This window comes from Leptinotarsa decemlineata, unplaced genomic scaffold, assembly GCF_025532065.1.
Source record: "Leptinotarsa decemlineata unplaced genomic scaffold, Ldec_3_MD MMD2_tig00026314_RagTag_RagTag, whole genome shotgun sequence".
NCBI classification, from domain to species: Eukaryota; Metazoa; Arthropoda; class Insecta; order Coleoptera; family Chrysomelidae; genus Leptinotarsa; species Leptinotarsa decemlineata.
In genome coordinates this window covers 4785544-4806453 of record NW_027412684.1, presented here as the reverse complement: position 1 = coordinate 4806453, position 20910 = coordinate 4785544, and the positions used below count along the sequence as shown (strand labels likewise).

General features: G+C 36.7%; 1 protein-coding gene across 1 annotated transcript; it reads left to right on the top strand.

Moving 5' to 3' along the window:
* Positions 1–2541: 2541 nt before the first annotated feature.
* Positions 2542–19917, top strand: LOC111502368 (lipase 3). The gene is made up of 7 exons (XM_023156439.2): positions 2542–2751; positions 7457–7782; positions 9110–9356; positions 11011–11169; positions 12737–12821; positions 13267–13409; positions 19456–19917. The coding sequence occupies exons 1-7, from the start codon at positions 2593–2595 to the stop codon at positions 19822–19824; spliced, it is 1488 nt and encodes a 495-aa protein (XP_023012207.2). The 5' UTR covers positions 2542–2592; the 3' UTR covers positions 19825–19917.
* The last annotated feature ends 993 nt before the right edge of the window (positions 19918–20910 follow it).

Sequence of the window (20910 nt, the reverse complement as noted above, 5' to 3'; positions counted from 1 at the left end):
AGTACACAACGGATGAACACCCGGAAAAACAACACATCATATTTTACCATCCGTGAAAACGGATATATATATATATATATATATATATATATATATATATATATATATATATATATATATATCGCCTCAAAAACACTTCACTAACTTTCTTCAAAAGCTTCTGATAATTCCTCTTCCATATTCTCTGTTTCACTATCACTGTCGTCATTTAAATCAATAATGAATTTATTTCCATCATTGATATGGAAGCGTCCAATGTCCATAAAGTCTTTTTCAAATGAATTTAGTATTTCAATCCTTTTTTGCCAGTGTTCTTCGGTAATATCAGATACTTCTTCTTTGATTAGCTTGTCCATACTTTTCAGCAATACTCTGTAGGGAATACACTTTTTCGAATGTTTTTGTGTGTAAAACTTCAAGTAGTGTTTTCCATTAAAAAACTTTGTATTTCATATTTCCTCGAATTTTTATTCGATACTTTGATGAGCTGTCGAGAATGATAGGAAGCGTTGTCAAAAACTATTACACTATTCGCATTCAAATTTGGGATTCATGTATTTTCAAACCATTTCTCGAAAATATAACCTTCTTAGTTCTTATGATAGTCAACACTGTAGTCCTCAAGTCTTTTCACATAATTTCAAAGAATTTGGAACCCATCCTTGACTTCCTTCGCAATGCAAATTGATTAGTCAATCCTTTGTTTGCAGGCACTCTAGGCGTACACATTCTCGAACCACCAGTCCACCCTTTTGTAACTGAGTCGTGAATGTCACACCAAGTTTCGTCCATATAGAAAATTTGTCGTTGTTCTTGTCTATATTTAGTTATTTGTTCTAAGTATTTGGTACGCAATTCCACTATTCTTTTGCTTTCCATAACTGCTTGACGTTTGTTCATTATTTCACAGCAGCTCAAGTTATGGCCGGGAATATTCAATTTCTTCCGTATGATTTCAGTTGTAGGAATCTCATTTCTTTTGTAACAGTTGTATATGGTTTTTCTCAATGATTTTATTAGATGAATATCTAAAAGTTTTGGTAATTCTGTATCATATCGCGTCTTGCGTTCATAAGGTTTGTTTTTGACTATTACACGTACAGTTGAAAAATTAATTAAGGTCAATACTGATGTTGTTTGTAATAGTTTGTTTCTCTCGAAACCAAACTTGAGATCCTTATATACATTGAATATTCAATATTCCAATATTCAAATGCATCTGAATCTTATTCACTGTTATCTCTTTTTCGCATTGTTCACCATCGCTATTGGAATCACTACACTGGAAAAGTCTGCGTTGTTATCACACTTGTTATTACTATTAGTACTTATAAGTAATTATAACTGCACCAATACCGAATTTCAACACTCAAATCTCGATCAGTTTCTGAACTGAACATTGATGAGACGACGGCGATAACCAAATCCGCGTTTTCCGATTTTTATTCGTATTCGTATTTCTACCGTAACATGACTTCAAATTTGATTTTAAAATTCTTTAGCCAATCATAAATCTCGGTTAGTAAAAATTATCCTATACGAACCGCTAATTTTACATTCCACGTGGACTAGTTCGCAGCTGGTTTATTTCCATGTATTTGTTTTTTGGCCTTTGAGAGTGCCGCCAACTTTAATTGTGCACAATATCGTTTACTTCGACTATACGTGACTGATTGAATAATAACTCCATGGTTTGAACACTAGTTGACTTTATTACAATTAATACTTGTAGAACAATCTGAAAATATGACTCAATCAAGAACATTCAGTACTAATTGGCTAGGAATATTCATTATTAGGTTTGCATCGACCAACGAAGGGTGACGATGTCAAAGCAGCTCAGTTGTAAGTAATTATGCCACAAAATGTAATCTAGAAATATACATCACAGTACATACAAAGGTAAATTGCATTAGAATAATATAGCGAGTCTATAGCGAGTAATGACATGATAGTCAAAATCATATCCCTATTTTATTATTAAGTCTCCCAATGGTCGAATGATGATGATCATCGTGAACCGGTTGAGAACAGGTTCATTTAAAAAAATGGTCATTATTGAAGTAAATGTAATTGCAAATATTTAATACCACCAAATGAAAATATAAAATATTTGAAAAATTCTTTTGCGTTATTTCCTATTTTGAAAAATAAGAACTATATGTATATCTTAGCCAAATAGCCCAAATAGCTATTTACGAATACGAAGAAGATGGTTTGGATATTTATGTTCATATGGTTCAGTTAAATCCCAGGCTGAACCTGATGAATGTAAACATTTCGAGAATGAATACGGAGATATTTCAAAATGATATAAATCGTCTTTCACCTTGTACACATTTAATGAAATATATTTTGAACGTCATTGAATATATCATTGGATATTTTCAAGTATAACTTCATGATATTTATTGATAAAACCTCATCTGATTGCCAAACTGAATAAATCGACATTGATCATTTGTAACAAAGGGTATGTTGAGATAAGGTTGTTTATGTAACACAAACAGTTAGGTTTATGTAATACTTGATGATAAAAAAGATATAATTTCGCTCCAAGTGCTTTGGCTATCCTTTCATTAGTATTGTGAGATGATGAGGAGTGAACAAAATATTTCATTCGTGATTTGTTTGAATTTAGTCTGCTTTTGGATTATATCCGAAGCAACTGTGATAAATGTTAAGCGTTTCAACAATGAGTCGACAGAGATGTTGACAACACGATTGGAAAGTATATCGGTGTTTGACATAGTAAGTGGTTTTAATACATGTTATCACCCTCGGAACAGGTATAGGGTGAAACTTTATCCTAATCGGAAATGAAAAAATAATCATCATGAACTTTCATATTGCAACGTAGGTATTTGTGTCGGTTCTTGATAATGAGTGATATGCTCAATCAAAACACAAAAACTTATATAATTATTTGAATATATATCTCAAATTTCCTATTCCAGTAACACTATGAAGTTATTTCACTGTTTTATTCATCGCTCGTCTTAAATATAATCATTGCATCTCGGTGGTATCTTATATGAAGTTAAAACAAATATGCAGGGTAGGGCGAGGAGAACCGTCTCAAATGGGAGAGAGCTTGAAAAAGTGTACAACTTTCAGCAGTCAATAACAGTTCAACATTCAAAAATTTTCCATCACGTGAAGATTTTTATTTATAGTTATTTTCATTTTATACAAAAATTTTCATATATTATAGGGAAATATAAGATCAAAACAAGAAAAAAACAATATATTTCGAGGATAACATACTTTATTTATAATTCACATGAAAAAACATTCAAATGAAGTCTTTTGGTGCATAACCTTTTTGCAAATGTTGACTTTCGTTTATATGTTTCATCGCGTTCCCTCATAAGGAACCAACAATAATCTCCCATAATTGCTGCATCCCATTTGCCTTACAAACGTTGCTCCATTGTCAGTATGTCTAGGTGGAACTTTTCTCCTTGTTCGTCACTGACAGCACCCAAATTTTCTTTGAAAAAATTCAAATGAGAGTGCAAGAAATAGATTTTGAGAGACATGCGATATCCTATTCCGCAGTAGTTTTCAAGTAGTTCTTCTACAAGTGTTTCGTAAGTTTCTACTTTCTTGTTCCTTAAAAACCCTGAAACGATTATTTTGAAAAAACTCTACGCAGCTAATTCAACATTACTTAATTTTCGATCAAACTGTTGATCACTTAGTAGTTTTCTAATTTGTGGTCCAACAAATATACCGTCCTTAAGCTTTGCATCACCTAATTTTGGAAAAACGTGTTTAAGATATTTGAACGCATCACCTTCTTTGTCTAAAGCTTTTACAAAATTTTTCATTCACCCCTGTTTAATGGGTAAAGGAGGTAACAAAACGTTTTTAGGATCAAGGAGTGGTATATTCTTCACGTTAGCTTAACCTGGAATATATTTATCTCTCGGAGGCCATTCTTCGTAAATCCGCCCCGAAGACCTAGTAATAGTCCTATTACTTTTAGGTCACCACATAACTGCCATTTATACGTATTTCAACTTATTGCATTTAGAATAAGTGACATACTTTCGAATGTTTCTTTCATGGCAATTGCTATGCAAGAAGAATAGAGGGTCTTTTGTTACCATTATGTACCAGAACTGCTTTTAAACTTGTTGAACACACATTTAATCCTACATAGTAAAACACGAGGATAGCTCGTGGTTACGGTTCCTAAATATTGTAACTTTTGTTTTAGGGGCTAGTAAATTCCATTGTTTTAATCTAGACCCTAATAGTTCAGCATTCTCTTTGGACAAGTGGAGGTTCCGAACTAGGTCATTTGATTCAGGTTGTTCAATCAAATGGGGGGTTCTTCTTTAACTGTCGGGAAAATAAGGACCGTCTTTTATAGCACATCATGGGAACCTACCTGGTGATTATACATTCCCAAATATGCTGGGGGTGTTGGAAATAGTGAACATTCTTCATGAAGAACCGGCCTTCTTGCAGAAGGAATATCCGGATACACAATTTTGTGTTTGCTCTTTCTTGAAAAACCAGACACGTTTTCATGCAAAAGTAACAGTAGTTGTAATGATTTATTGTTTCCCGCCAAATCATTGGAACTGTAGAAGGCATAGAAGAGCGTTTGCCATTTAACCAGTTACTTTGCTGCACACTTTTGGCAACATACGTGAGGAGCCCAATCCCGATATTGATCACCAACAGCACCTCCAAAATACTTATACTAAGCTACTTTGGTCATTTGACAATTGACCGTTTCTGCGATTTGGGACTGAACTGACCACATATATAGCAAAAACTATCTGCGGGATTAATGGAGCCACGTTTCTTTACTTTGCACATTTTTGTACATTTGCGTTCATTGAGTTCAAATATTTGATGCTACGTTTACAGGAGGCAACTTATTTTATTCACAAAGATAACACTAATATAATAAATTGATCGATGAAGCCATTACTACGTGGTAGGAAATCATAATGGAAAGAGAAATTAAAGTTTTTATGTTTTGTACCACTTTTATTTGTAAGTAACGTTACTGCAGTTTCATCCTGTACGGACATTTTCAAACTTATACAACAGCTTATACAACAGTTTATTGTCTAAGTTTGAAAATGTCCGTATAGGACGAAACTGCAGTAACGTTAGTTACAAATAAATGTGGTAAAAAACATAGAAATTTTCATTTCTCTTTTCACTAATATAATACTCTCAATACTCGCGTGTTTGCTCACCTCGCTTCTTTAATACAACTCACCACTACTCGCGTTGAACCAATATGGATGATCCGATTGTCAATCTGCTACTTTTATAGCGGCTCCGTATTTCTGGTATTTTCTGAAAACTTCTAGTATCGGAAGTTCGAGAAGCTGCGTTACAAGTCTCATATACAGCGGAAGCGGATTCGAATACTGGGCAGAGCCGCTGTGTTGCCAGATTTTAGGGAAAAAGCAAATTTGGAATGACGTGTTCATTAAATTTTTGTGTTAGGTAATTTTCACTATCATTTTCGCATTTAGGAACTAAAGAGTAACAAGAAACTGCCTTTGGCATTACAGTCGTAAATTGTCTGTAAACTAGTGATATTAATGTAGAAGTTAGTGACAATGTAATATACAAGACCTCACATGTTCACGTAGTCCAATCTAATTTCGTAATTATAACCTAGAATTATTGTTGTAACGTCTAGACATTGAATAAATTTTCTCATCAGCTTCAAAAAATACTTTCTGCGATTTTGTAGTGTTCACTGTTGTAATACAATTTGAGCAATATAATTTTCATTACCTGATAACATGAATTTCCACATCTATCCAAAAAAATGACATTTAGGTAATTAATTTTTTTTTATTTTGCTTTTCACAAACTTTTGTCCTCTACTTTTCCAACTGTAATTGGCGTATTCTATTTATGTATTACTTCCTAAATGTATTATTCATCAAACGTGCAGAAATGATAAGCAAAGAAATTATTATGAAACTTGATTTTCATTTTATTTTGAAGAGTGCGCCATAACAAGACGAAAGTTCTTTTGTCCTTTTTTATTTCGGCGCCTTTTTTGAAATTTACCATGTTGCTACTGTAGTTAATGTTGCTACCCTTATTTAGCACATTTTAACGAACACATTTTCGCACACAGATACGGATCTCCTCACCTTTACAACTATAAGAGCAGATAATTCTCTCTCTTCTCTCTTGTTTAACGACCGTTGTTTTACACTCGGCTGTATTTAGCTAGGTCCTCTTGTCAATAATTGACAAGAGCTTCGTCGGGGGCACACCAGTCTTCCTAAAAGCAATACTGCCACCCTGAGTTTTTGAAGTAAAACTTTTTTACGAGCGCTTGACTTGAGGAGTTAATGCGAGACGAGAACGTAGCAGGCGAGGCGAACGTTGAGAAGGACAGGGAGGTCAGTGATGATAGAAGGAGAGAGAGTTACGTTTCGTATATTACTGAAGGTACAAGAGAGAGAGAGAGAGAGAGAGAGAGAGAGAGAGGTGCGAGCACACATTTGCGGTCGAGTAGGCTTCGAAGAATTAGGAGAAAACTATCATATGTTGTTACTAATTTCAGCAGAATATTTCAATGTTGATTTCATGTTCAAAGATAAAAAACTCTTGATAAACTTTCTTCAAGGTAAAAAAGGACTACAAATGAATAATAACCGAAATGAACACACCTCAAGACATGAACAACATTCGAGAACATATTTATTTTATTTCAGATATTATAAGCTTATTCTTGGTCTTACAATCAACCATAGTAATTACTGATATCTCCGACAATCATAATAATGAAAATATAAATGAAAAAAAATGTATTCAAAAATGTTAATTTACTTATGAATTTATTGAAATACTTGTAGAAAATCAATATATTTATATGTATATACATCATATAACTGGAGTTTTTCCCAACACCAAAATGTTATTTCAACAATTCGACACGTGTTTCGATCACCAAGTGAATATCTTCAAGAGGAAGATCAAACTAATCATACTTACAAAGTTACTCTTATCTATAACAAAGATACCTCTTTTAGGTACCTGCGTCTCAAGTGTAGTGAGTTTTGATATGTATAATAGTTGCCTATCGTTTTGAGATGTTGAAACATTAAAAAAAATCAACAGTGCGCTGATCAATAACCCTCTTCATGATTTTCGATATTACTGATGGTGAAGCAACTGGTAAGACCTATGACAGACCCCCGAGTCTGATTTCATCTAGTTGCTGATTCGAAGTAAAAGCTACAAAGACAACAGAAAGCGAATGATCATTTCAAGTCGATGCCAAAGTTATTGGTTTTTGAAAAGATCTCCTTTGGGATCCCTGATCATCTTTGGTGTCGTGGCCGATGACGTTTTCTCAAAGAGCAGAAAGGATTTGTTACCGGTATCGTTAACGTTACTCGAAATAATTTGAATTTTCGAGAATATTAAGATACAAATGAATATTTTTTTTCAGGAAAAGTTGGTTAGGGGATATGGATACACCTTCGAAAAACACCCGGTCAGTACGGAAGATGGTTTCAACCTTGAATTGCATCGCATATCTAAACAGAATAAAGTGCAAAACGAAGCGGACGCGGAAGAAAGTAAACCTGTTGTTCTAATCATGCATGACATCTTAGGAACATCGGCGGACTTTCTTATATCTGGTCCTGCAAATTCTTTGGCTTTCCAACTTGCCAATCAAGGATATGACGTGTGGCTGGGTAATAACAGAGGAAACACTTGGTCCAGAAGTCACGACAACTTGAAAACTACTGACAAGAAATTCTGGGATTTCAGGTATATTCTTGATATACATTGTGAACGTTAATATATCTTCCACTCGATTAATAATGAAGGAATTAAGGTCATTCATTTCATGCAGTCTTTTCTCATATATAGACCGAGGAAAAATCTATACGGTGCATTCGCTTTCGAAAAACTATATTTCTATTATTTCCACCTTTCCTTGTGAGTTCTGTATTTGTATATGTAAATTAGGGAGGGCAAGTGTAGACCCACATCCTCCCAAGGAGTTGTCCTCCTAGGTCATCGTCCATTCTATGCTTTTCAGAAAGTTGGACAGGTCACTAGGAGACATCTCCTTTATATCGGCAGGTGAAGTCCGAGACTCGCTGAACACACACTCTCTTTGGCAACCTTGAGGTGTATCACAGCGGCCTTCGCGGATATTTTGAAAGGTGCAGCAACATTATTGTCATTGCGCGGCTTATTCTACCTTCTTGGAATTCCATCCGTGAAGGTGCTCAAGTAAAGGCGCTTTCTAGCAGAAGTAGTCGGTTCCTTGCCTTAATTCAAGGCGGAGCTCTTGGCGACCGCCGCAGGAAGGGCCCTTGCTGTTGGAGGTGAAGTGGAGGAGGAGAAGGGTGCACTTATAGTTGCTGCCGCTTCTGCCTCTATTGCTGTCTTTCTCCTTTTGGCCTCGGCGCCGCAAATGCGCTTACACTTTGGCCTTTGTATTATGTCACGAGGTGATCTGTCATGTCCAGCCTTATTCCAAGTGGTAAATTGGGGTGGACATTTCTGTTCATCCCCAGCCACCGCCATAGATTGAGGTGAGGATTTCTGTCCAGCCTCGGGAATTGTTTTTATTTTTCTGTATCTGTTTTTGTGTTTGTTTCATTCATGTGTGTTTACACGAGTAACAGGAAAAGAGTTGGCCACTCTCGCAGAGCCCCGCATTACCAGAGGAAGGATAATTACAATGAAGTTTCGTCCGGTTCCCCAAAGAAATCATCCGTATCCGCATATTACCCTGCGGCCATTCAGCTGTCGGCACGGTTCCTTACTCCTTGGTTCGGCTAGTCCACGGTGGCATGTTTCGCAAAGGCTTTTGGGGAGTTTTGGTTCCTCTCACCCCACTTATTTCTGCCACTAACCAGGAGTCCGGCGACGTCGTCCGTAAGGCCACATTGGCTACCCGGACAGGGCTCCCAGTCTCCTGGCCGTTCCTCTATCCGCCACCTGGGGACGCGCCCGATAGGTAGTTCAACCCACGGGTTCCTTGTGAGTTTACCAGTGATCTCTATGGATGAGAAGAGGGATAGAAATCCAAAAATACCACACCCATTCAATAATAATTCATTCAATGAACTACCTTTTTCAGTTACCACGAGCTTGGTGTTTATGATGCTCCGGCAATGATCGACTACATTCTTGAACAAACAAAACAGTCCGACCTATCCTATGTTGGATTTTCCCAAGGCGCTACTCAACTATTTGTAATGCTATCCGAGAAACCGGAATATAATGAGAAAATCAAGATTATGACAGCCTTGGCTCCGATGGTCTATATGAAGAATGTTAATCATATTGTTCTTAAACTAATTGCACACTTGGATGGTTTAGTGGAGGTGAGTGATGAAGTTTTGGTGTACTTCTAAAATCCGAATTATTGGATTTTATTTTATTCGGCCGAAAAAAGAATGCAAATTGTCCATTACTGGTTGAACACCAGTTCACTGAGTCTCAACGTTGATGGAATGATATTTATAGCTTCAACTTTCATTGGAAAAGATCAGCCAGGAAGAAACAAATTTTCATACACTACAATACTTTCACAGACCCAAACAATGGCTTATGCCCTCACATAAAGAAATATTATTCGCAATACTTAGGAAGAATGCTGGGCCAGTACCTACGCTGGGATTGGCACATCCATAGTAAATAGACTTCGCAAATTAATGAACAATTTTTTTCCACCCAGATGCATACTTATTGAAAATATGCTATCAAAGATTTGCATTAGTGGAATTAGTTATTCATAATTGCATAATTATATGGGGTGGTCTGAACAAAACGCCCTCCAGACATTTTTTGTGACTTTTGTGGAGGAAAATCAGTTTTTCGTTGACCTTTTTTTGGGTATTATCACCTTCTACAATCTGAAAAATATGAAAATCATCTGTTCAAAAAATCTGTTTAAAATCTGTTTTTCCGTCAATCAGCTGTCGCCCCCATACAAACGACAACTCTCAGAAGTTGACAAACTTGTGCGAGCTAAGGACTAACGAGGTCTTACCTTTGAACGTGTGATTCCTAATGGAGAACTTTATACAAGTGTAGAAAGCGCAAACATTTTAGTTTACCCCGAAAAATTACTGCCAAAAATCAAATTATTTTTCACAATGAAAACTGTTCTATTTATCAGTAACTTGTCGTAGTCAACAATTTTGCCTATCAAAAAAATTGCTAAGAAATAATACTTATCTTAACATTTCGGAGGGCAAAATCTGCCTTCGTCTTCATAAATGGACAAAAAATTCAAAGATATTTGCAGTTATCCCTTTCTTGATTATTCATTTCTCTCGAAGAAGTTGAGAAAAATACTTTGATTTTACGCAGTAACTTATCGGGTTAAACTAAAAAGTTTTACCTTTCTACACTTGTATAAAGTTTTCTATTATAATTATCATATTTCTCAGATTGTGTGAGGTGATATTACTCAAAAAAAGGTCGATGAAAAACAACAACGACAATTGCATAAATTTTCATGAGAATTTGACACATATTCTAAAATGCATTATAAAAGTATCCAGTGACTCAGTATTTTGCAAATAGTGGCACCACATAAGATGTAGATATTTGTCATCGGGGACTTCAATTTAGAACTATTTGAGATAAACAATCTTACGATGCATTATCTTCATGTAATTATAAATTGTAGACCATATTGTATTCTGATTTATAAGCAGTATTTATGTAAAGTTTCATTTAAATCGTTTAGCCGTTTAGGCGTGAAAGAGCCACAAACATACATACATACATACATCCATCCTCACAAACTTCACTTTTGTATTAGTATAGATGAGGGTTAAAATTGTGAATCATTTCAGTTTATTGTATTCGTTTGAGATTGTCCGTATACAACGTAACTGCAGTAACGTTAGTTACAAAAAATATAAGTGATATAAAACTTGTTTTATTTCTCATTTTTCATGATGATCTACTATCACCTAGTAATGGCTACATCCATCAATTTATCAAATGATATTGTTTTATTTTCAGTGGACTGAAAAAACTCTGAACATCCATGAGTTTCTTTCCCATGATTCAATAATTTCCACGGCCGGAAATATTTTATGCGGGAATCATTCAATAGTTCAAGGAATGTGTTCTTTTGTAATGTCTTTTTTTTTGGGATTTGATTCAGAAAGCACAAAGAAGGTGAGTACTGCATAATATCACTATTCAATGTGTCTAAGATTTAGGGCCAACATGGGAAAATCGACAACTGTGAGAGATACACATAGTTCATTCAATTGACTTTGTTGAATTCATAATTGAACGATTATGATGATACATCATTGAAGTTGTCATCGAAAAGGTTGAATAATACCAAGTAACGGTTGAATTAAGCGATACCTTCTTTGACACGGAACATTGGATTGAAAATCTGTTAACGTCATCTGGTAGTGCTTGAAAACTGGTAACAAGGTTGTTTTCTTTTCCAGCACCTCCTTGAAAAACCTCAAAAAAATCAACCGAAATTGCGAGTTTGTTTTTTTTTAAACTATCGAACTGAACATAATTTATGAAATTTTGAAACCGCATTTCAACAAGCCATAACAGGGGTCGGCAAGTAGTTTTAGGTGAGGTCCGGATACTGTGGGAAAATTTTAATGACGTCTAGAAAAAAATTAACTGATAACAATGAGGTGCTACCTAAGTATTATTTTGGTTTCAAATCAATTTCTGAATTATACAACATAAGATCTGAAATTATTGTGAGAAACTACACCGACGGTCTTGAGCCAGTTTGGTTCTCCAGAGGAACAGCAAATTCGAAGTGGGTCTTCTATTGGGCGTCCGTTTATCTCGAACGATATTTATTTTTCAAAAAATGTATCACATACGTATGTCGAACCAAACATAGTGTCCAAATTTATAGCTTGTTTCCTGTAATTTTCATATTTTTCCAACACATGTTTGCTCCAAAATTCTCATTAGGATACTGTTCCGTACATTTGCAAAGACACATCTTCTTGAAAATCGATTTTCTCTATTTGAAGTGATGGTTTTGACAGATTGAACAACTTGCCAGCCACATCTGTCCAGTGTGCCGCTACATCGTTACTAAGATCGGCCAGATTCTCAATAACTGAACAATGTTTTATTGAAGAGTTCTTTTTATATTCAAGAATTGTCGGAAAATGAATGAATTTTTGTTTTGCAATATCGTTTTCGAAAATATCCAGCTTTCGACGAAAAGCAGGCATTCTTTGTATCAGATCACATTTAATTTAGGAAAGCCACAACCAGAATATTGCGCTTGTTTATTATGAACTCAAAGTGCTTTCCGCGTATCTAAGTTTTGCAAGAAGGATGTTACTTGTTCTTTAATTAGCCAGGCTAGATGGGAAACTAATCAAACCATCAACCATCAGTTGTAGGTACTTGTAAAACTCAAAATAAAATAAGTACTAAGTTAAATTCTAAGTGGCTTAAAAATATTTCATTCATTTAATTAAGATATTGTATGCTTTATCTACGTAATAATTTATACTTGGTATACTTGGCGGTTCGAGGTTCGACCTTTCGCGTTCTGCAAACGGAGCACGGTCCGCGTGTTGCTGACCGTTGAGCTATAACATGGAGAAAAATCTGCTCCATTCAAACCGACTATGTGTCTCTTACCCATGCTGGCTCTTTTCATCTTGGACACAGAGTATTCGATCAATGGGTGTATTTTTTACGTTGCTAATGGATACATTTTTAACAATTCATATTATAGGAAATGTTATCACATTTGCTGGAGGTCTACCCAGGAGGTTCGTCTTTGAAAGAATTCAGGCATTATGCTCAAGGCATCTCAACAGGTAAAACTGATTTCCTCTCATATGCAGCTATCGGACTGAAGCATGGCCAGTGGGAGAAATCGTATCTGCGTAAAGTTTGGGTCGGCGAATGACAAAGAAAGTATTAAGATAAAAAAAACAGAACTTTTTGTTTACGGCTCGAATAATCTAACAGACTGATAACAGATTTCTGCACATCCACTGCACATCTTGAGGGAGGGGCTTCTCAGCGGCCGTGGCTCAGTCTGGCAGCTGTACATATTTCGAAATATATACTTTTCAGACAAGCATATTTGTTCAGATGAAATTCTTGTCACTGTAATATATCGACCATTAACAATGCTTCGCAATTCAATAAAAAAAGAACATATTCACCACTGAAGTGGAATCTTGGCATGTATAGTTTTGTTTCTACGCGTCTGAGAAAACGTTGGAATATAAAAAAAATATTCTATTCACTCCATAGGTAAATTCCGCCAATACAATTATGGAATTATGGCTAACTTTGAGAAATATAAAAATGGAACACCTCCAGAATATGACCTTAAGCGAATTAAAACTCCGGTTGCCCTTTTCTATGGTCAGAATGATTGGCTAGTGAATGTTAAAGTGAGTATATTTTCGTTTGTGTTAGTGAAAATCTATCACGTTATTATTAATAATATCAAAGGTAAAGTGGTAAGTTATGTGATTTTTCTCACGGTTGTTTTGCAGTTCAGTATCTGATAAGTACTTATGTCCCAATAATGCGATTTTTCAGATGTATTGATGATGCTGATAAATATTATAAACAACCAGAAAGACCACGTTTTGTAAGCAGAACCAAATTCACGAAAGTGATGCTTTTTTTGTTTTAGCAAACATTTTTTTCAATACCATGATCATTTCAGTTTCTTGTAATTGAAAATTTCTTTTCATTTCATAGTGAGCTCTTCATTTCCACCAAACCACAATGAGTCAATGCAAAGATATCATTTTTTCAAAAAACAGTTTTTATTTATTGAAGTAACGTTGATAACAAAGGTAACTCTCTCATCACCTCTTATTTTCATACAGGGTGCTTCTAATTATATTTTGATTTAGTTTTACAGTAACTGCCAGTAAAAAATTTTGACTTTTTCAGCGGCAGTTTCAGAGCTTCCATCACAACTGCAGGCTATAGATTTAGGTAGTGCATTTGACAATGCACTACCTAAATCTATAGGATTGTCTCTGGCTACAAAGGGTATAGAATCGACCATAACCGGCTGGATCTATGCCAGGCTAGTAAACAGAACTGCAACTACGTCTCTTTAAGGCGAGGCTATTAGGTTCTTGGTCACCAGGGGCTGCCTTCAAGATGGGGTACTATCTCCCCTTCTGTGGTCGCTCCTGGTGAATAGTCTGCTTGATGCCCTCGACAGAAAAAAAGTTGATCTGCAAGCTTATGCACATGACCTTGTCATCCTGGCGAGGTCCACGTCGGAAAGGGTAGCTTGTAATATCCTCCAAAGCGCGTTGGACGTGGTTCACAGTTTGTGCCTGACAGAGTAGATGTCTGTCAACCCCAGCAAAACTGTGATAATCCCCTTCTACAAGAGAAGGAAATTGGACGATCTAAGGCCACTTTCCCTCAATGGTGTGGTCATTCCATTTAGAACGGAGGTGAAATGTCTTGGCATTGTCCTTGATAAAAGACTCACCAGGAACGCTCACTTGGAAAAAGTTGTACACAAAGCCAGACTGTCTCTATGGACATGTCGAAGGATTTGTGGTAAAACTTGGGGTTCAGGTCCCAAACAAATCCATTGGATTCATGTGATGATTGTCAGACCAATGATCACGTATGGTGCAATTGCTTGGTGGCCGAAGGCTTTACAGAAAACGGCCCAAGCGAAGCTCTCTGGCTTACAGATACAGGCATGTCTGGCTATCAGTGGTGCCATCATTACCACACCGTCAGCGGCCATTGAGATATTTCTAGATCTACTTCCTCTCCACATTTTTCTGGAATAAGAGGCCAGATGGACTGTATACAGACTTTTGCACATTGCCAATTGCACAAATCAATTCAATGCAGAGTGCAACAGACTGTTGGTTGACAATGGAAGTCACAGCATTCTGAAAATTACCTCTGACTTCATGCCTTCAACTGTCAACTACGAACTGCCTTATAAAGTACTATTCCTGAGTGGAGAGGACTGGATCCTGCGGGAGAAGGAAATATTAAGAGCAGATAGTTGTTGGTTCACAGATGGATCAAAAACACCTTTCGGTTCTGGTGCAGGTGTTTTCAGTCGCAGATCCAAGTTCCTAGGCAGGAACTTATGCGACTGTATTTCAAGCGAAAATTTACGCTATTGAATTGTGTGCGGAGATATTGGATAAATCCAACCTCACTCACAAGTCAATAAAAATATTCTCGGACAGTCAAGCGGCGTTGGAAGCTCTTGACTCCCACCGAGCAACGTCTAAATTGGTAGCAAACTGTCAAAAAAGACTCTCCTCGATAGGAAGACTGAACAGATTGTCTCTGGTCTGGATTCCTGGCCATACTGGCCTGGAAGGCAATGGAGCTGCTGACTCTCTTGCAAAGGAGGGTGCTGCAAGCGGCTTCATTGGACCAGAACCTGTCACTGGCATCGCTTTGGGCTTTGTCAAACACTTTACACCTGGATGGCAAGAAGAGTTATGGACTTCTGGCAGAATCTTTCAGGATTGGCTCACTCCAAGGCGTTTATTTACCCTTCGAAGCTTGATTCCAAACAGTTGTTGGACTACAGTAGGGATGAACTACGATGTCTACCAGGCCTTCTTACAGGTCATTGTCATTTGAATCATCACATGCAGAGACTTGGACTGTCGGAAGACAGTGTGTGTCGCCTATGTCTGGAAAATGATGAAACTGCAGAGCATATACTTTGTGCCTGCCCCGCTGGGGACCAAATCAGGTTCCTTGAGTTCGGCAGATCCGTACTCTCACAATCTGACCTGAAAGACCTCTCACCATACAAACATAGGATGTCCATATGTCAAGAAGTTCAAGACAACCATTTCGAGCATCTTCTGAATTGACCTCAAGCTTATTACCTCATATTATGTGATTAAATGTCAATGTAATCAGGCAATTATTAAAAATTTCGCCATTTTGTAGTAGTTAAAGACACCCCATTCCATTTGATTTTTTTCCCAGGTGGCGCCCAGTCGCCATATTGAAAGTTTCATCTGTCAATTTCCATTGACACTTATGCAATTCAAATTGACTTGTGATGCACTGTTTGAAACCTTTGGTGTAGTAATGAATATTACTGAAGTTTTTTCCCGACACCAAACCGTTATTTTAACACCTTGACACGTGTTTCAAGAGGAAGATCAAACTGTTTGATCCTTCTCTTGAAGATGATCACTTGGTGATCAAAACACGTGATGAGTTGTTGAAATAACGGTTTGGCGTTAAAAAAACCTCCAGTAATATTAATTCAAATTGAATCAAAGTGCTGGCGAAACAGTCTGAAAAACCAATCACGCTAACAGCAAACATGGTGTTAATGAACGCACTGTTCGACGAGGTTTTGAAGACCCTGGTGGAGACTGACCCATCACAAAATGTGCGTGAGATGGCGGAAGAACTGGGCGCCAGCTTCCGTGCGGTTTTTGACAGTTTGGAACGTATTTGAAAAGTCAGGAAGCTCAAAAAGTGAATGTCGCACGATTTGAACGATCGGCAGAAATTGCCACTATTCGAGGTATGATCTTTTTTGCTTTTGCACAACCAAAACGATCCTTTTTTGGATCGAATCATCACGTGTGATGAAAAGTAAATCATCTAAGATAACAGAAGACACTTATGAAAGTGGTTGGACACCGATGAGTCAACCAGGTACTTTCCGAAGGTGAAAACCCACCAGAAAGATATCGTGATTACTGCATGGTGATCAGCGACTGCAACTGGGCCAAAACATTATTGGGGAGTCCTATTGTGTGGAAATTGGCAAAATTTACCTGAAATTGCAACAGCAGCAGTCAGCTCTGGTAAACAGAAGATGCTCGATCATGTTCCACGAAAACGACCGTCCTCCCGTTTGACAAGTCACCATCCAAAAATCGAACAAATTTAGCGTCGAAGTATTTTTTGCCTCTCACCATACTCTCCAGACCCCTAGTCAACCGACTTCCATCTTTTCAAACACTCCGATTACCTTCCCATACGTAAAAACAAATCAGAACAACGTGAAAACGGCCTTCGTCAACTTCATTGAATCCCGATCACCCCATTTTTGCTGATAGAATTATTGGACATATGTTACGTTGGCAAAAGTGCACTGACTCAAATGGCGTTTTATTGGATTAGGTTAGGTTAGGTTCATAGTGAGTGGGTCTATTCGACCCTCTACCGCAATTTGCAAGGGTCTATTGTGGCTGACACCTATTCATACTCGACCAGATAAACCCAGCTTCTCAATGAAGCTCATTAGTGTGTATGGTCTTTCAGGTCAGATGGTAAGAGTACGTCTCTACCGAACTCTAAAAACCTGATTCAGTTCCCAGCGGGGCAGGCACAAAATATATGCTCTGCTGTTTCATCGTTAATGAGGTAGTCGGATAGTCAAGGTGCAAGATTCCCACCTTGATACCCGCGAAAAACTTCCCATATGAGGGTTTCTGCACCTCAGCTACACCTGACGATGCCTTAGATTCAACCGTGCAGGGCTTTTCCGCCTCTGGTTTTGGTGAATCATTGCTTGAGCGCAAACGTTTGCTAACCTGCTCATGGGGGTTTTTTCCTCCACCTGAGACAGATTCTGCGTACGCTGCTCAAGAATTTGATGCAAGGCGGTTTCATAAGGTACCCCGCTCTTGAGGAGACGACTCAGTCGTTTCCTGGCTGCACCACCAAACCTTTCTTTTAGGTTCAGTTATTGGATCAGGAGTTGGAGAATTGGGAAGCTCTCGCTCCTGATCCAAATTTACAGGGAGGTCAGTTGAAGTCGTAAGCTCGACATCCATCTCCTCTGTAAGGGGTAATATAACCAGCAGGGTCCATCGCACAAAGACCTTTATTCGATTAGATTGAATCCGTATTCACTGAGATACCATAGTTCAAAGTGGAGTCATAAAAACAAAATAAACTTTGGGAAGGAAAGTTTTTGTCTTTCTACTACTCGATCTTGATACAGAAAAATGTGAGAATCTTTCAAAGAAATGAAGGAAGTAATAAATACGTGGATGTGTAGATCATGCAAAGAAGTAATTTTCAGGCACAAATCTGAAAGATTCCCACATTTTTCTGTATCAAGATGGAGTAGTAGAAAGTCAAAAACTTTCTTTCTCAAAAATTAGTCATTCCTGAAAATATAACACTTTCAAATTAAAAAATAAACTTGTAAAACGACCGAAACTTATTGAACAACCTAATACTAGTCGTCAGTATGAGTTGATTTCGAAAATGAATTGAAATATTCTGTATCGTTTCCTTGTATTTTGCAGCAACAAACAGTCGAAAATAAATGTTTCATTCTAACGGACGCACCCATATTATTTGGGTTATTTTTGCAATATTTTTTCGGCACCGGAACTGCTCATTCCAAACCCAAATCAAGAGTATGAATCGATACATCTTTTTAGTCAAGAAAAAAGTAGACTCTCAGCAGAGAGCAAAAAAAAATTGCTCTGTGACATGATAAGAGTAGGATACTCATTTCGCTTGGAGTTAAAGTATATTTTGCATAAAAACCTTGTCACCCCATGAGTGGAGGGTATAATAGTTAGATTACTGAAACGATAAAGCTCTGAAAAAGCAATAAATAAAATCTCGAAACATTGTCAATTCTACAATTTCCCAACAAAGTTATCTACTGGACGGAATTTTAATAAATAATATCCTGCATTACTTGATAAACTTGTGATGCACTGTTTTGAACCTTTTGTGGAGTTTTTTCCCAACACCAAATCGTTATCAGTGTCGTTGTTTTTCGAGTTTGAAAGGCGTGGATTTTTGGAATTTCTTCCTGACGTTTCGCTGGCGCGAGTGGCTAGCTCCTTCAGAGATTTAACCATCATGGCTTGCTGTCCGATGCTGTCATCGGACATCAAGCCACGGCTTTCAAACTCGGAAAACAAAGACACTGAAAACCTCAGCCGCGAAAGTCTAAATCATTTTACCAAATCGTTATTTCAAATTTAATTTAATTTATTTAAATTAAACAGTTTAATCTTTCTCTTGAAGATGATCACTTGATGTTCGAAAGACGTGTCAAGGTGTTAAAATAACGATTTGGTTTTGGAAAAAAACTTGATATATAAAGTAAATCAAATGCTCCTCAGAAAATTTCTCAACTAGAATATTTTTTACTCTTTCATTGTATGCTCTCAAAGTCAACGATTCACTTTTCAGATGCTTCGGAAGAGTATTAGAAAATGTATGAATATTCCCTCGATCGAGGATTCCCATGTTTCTAACGATATTTTTTCATTTTCTCTTTCTCCTCCAGAATTCTCCTATTCGAAACATATCAGTAGAGATGAATAAAGTAAGGGACGTTCTTTGAAAAAGATCATACAACTTAAATATGTTTTTACGTTTCCTGGATGAGACTGAGAACCACCAAAAATATTATAGCCAACATTGTTATCTCTCGTTTTTTCGAAATACTACTAATGAATTTTTCATTCATAGGATGAGGACAAACTCAAATCAGAACTAACGAATGTCGTGGACAATTACTTGATCAAGAATGAGCATTTCAACCATGGGGATTTCATTTTTTCTGGAGATGCCAATTCACTAGTGAACTTTTACGTCATCAATACTTTGAATAAATATAACAACAAAACAGAAATGACTTCAACAATATCAACAACGGTAGCAACAACATCAAAACCGTCATCTGCCTCAACTGACAAAAAACCTACAACGATTTCCAGCACCTCCAAACCAACAACAACTGATCAGCCTTCGTCGTCATGCACAACATATTCATCTTCTTTTCTAGTATTCATTCATATTTTCTCAACAGGTTTCGTTGGTGTCATAATGAAATATTGAAAAATAGTCTCATTTCTATACACCGAATTTCCTATTGTTTTCTATTCAATGAAAACGTTAATATAGAGTTGAATAAAAAAATATGAAAAAGTATGTGTAGAGATGAGTCGTATATAATATCTGAAAAAGAATTTATTTGTTATTATTTTTGATATTTATTTTGAAAATATTCGACAGTAATACAGGAATACTGATAGATGTAGACCAGTACGTATCTCAGCTGAGTTCATTGTCTAAATTTTTTGTTATTTATTGTCTGAATGTTATTATCCAGTCCAATTAGACCAAAAAAATAGGAGTGAAGGTACAAAAATTTGTACCCTGCTGAAAATTGCTGTGATTGTTCAAAACACTATCATGAATGTAATCTGAAAAATTCTCATTGATCCGATACCTGAAAAAAAATTTACTCGGAGTCAAAGGTCATAAAAACGGGTTCTTCGCGATTTTCAGCAAAACAGCTAGTTTCATCATGAAAGTGGTTCAGACAAAAATTGACACGAACCAAAATGATTTGTGATGCACTGTTTGGAATCTTTGGTGTAGTGATGAATATTATGGGAGTTTTTCCCAACGTTTGATGTTGGTGTCAACGTTATTTTAACACCTCGACAAGTGTCTCAATCACCAATTGATCATCTTCAAGAGGAAGATCAAACTGATTGTCTATGAAATTAGTCTGTGAAATCAGATTGTCTGAGAAGCTATCAAAATGATTGTCTATAAAAAATGTCTCGTTACCTTTTCCCCTGAGAGCCACCGTTACTGAGATATAACGATTCAGAAAGTAGGAAGAGTTGTTATCGTCATAATGTGGCGCATTTTTTACATATTATTCCGGTTGGCCTATTACATGGATCTGTTATGATTCTGTTCGACTTGAAACTGTTGAATAATGAAACATATTGGCAAGGGTAGAAAATGATAAAAGCGGTATTGCTTAAAAAATAAATTGGGAAATTTATTCCTCAGATTCATGATTTTCTGATACTTATGCTTGCTTCTACTTTATCCTGGGTGCAAATGAATTGTCTCAATATTGATACATCGCATATCTTTCCGTTTGTATTAAACGAATCCTCAACT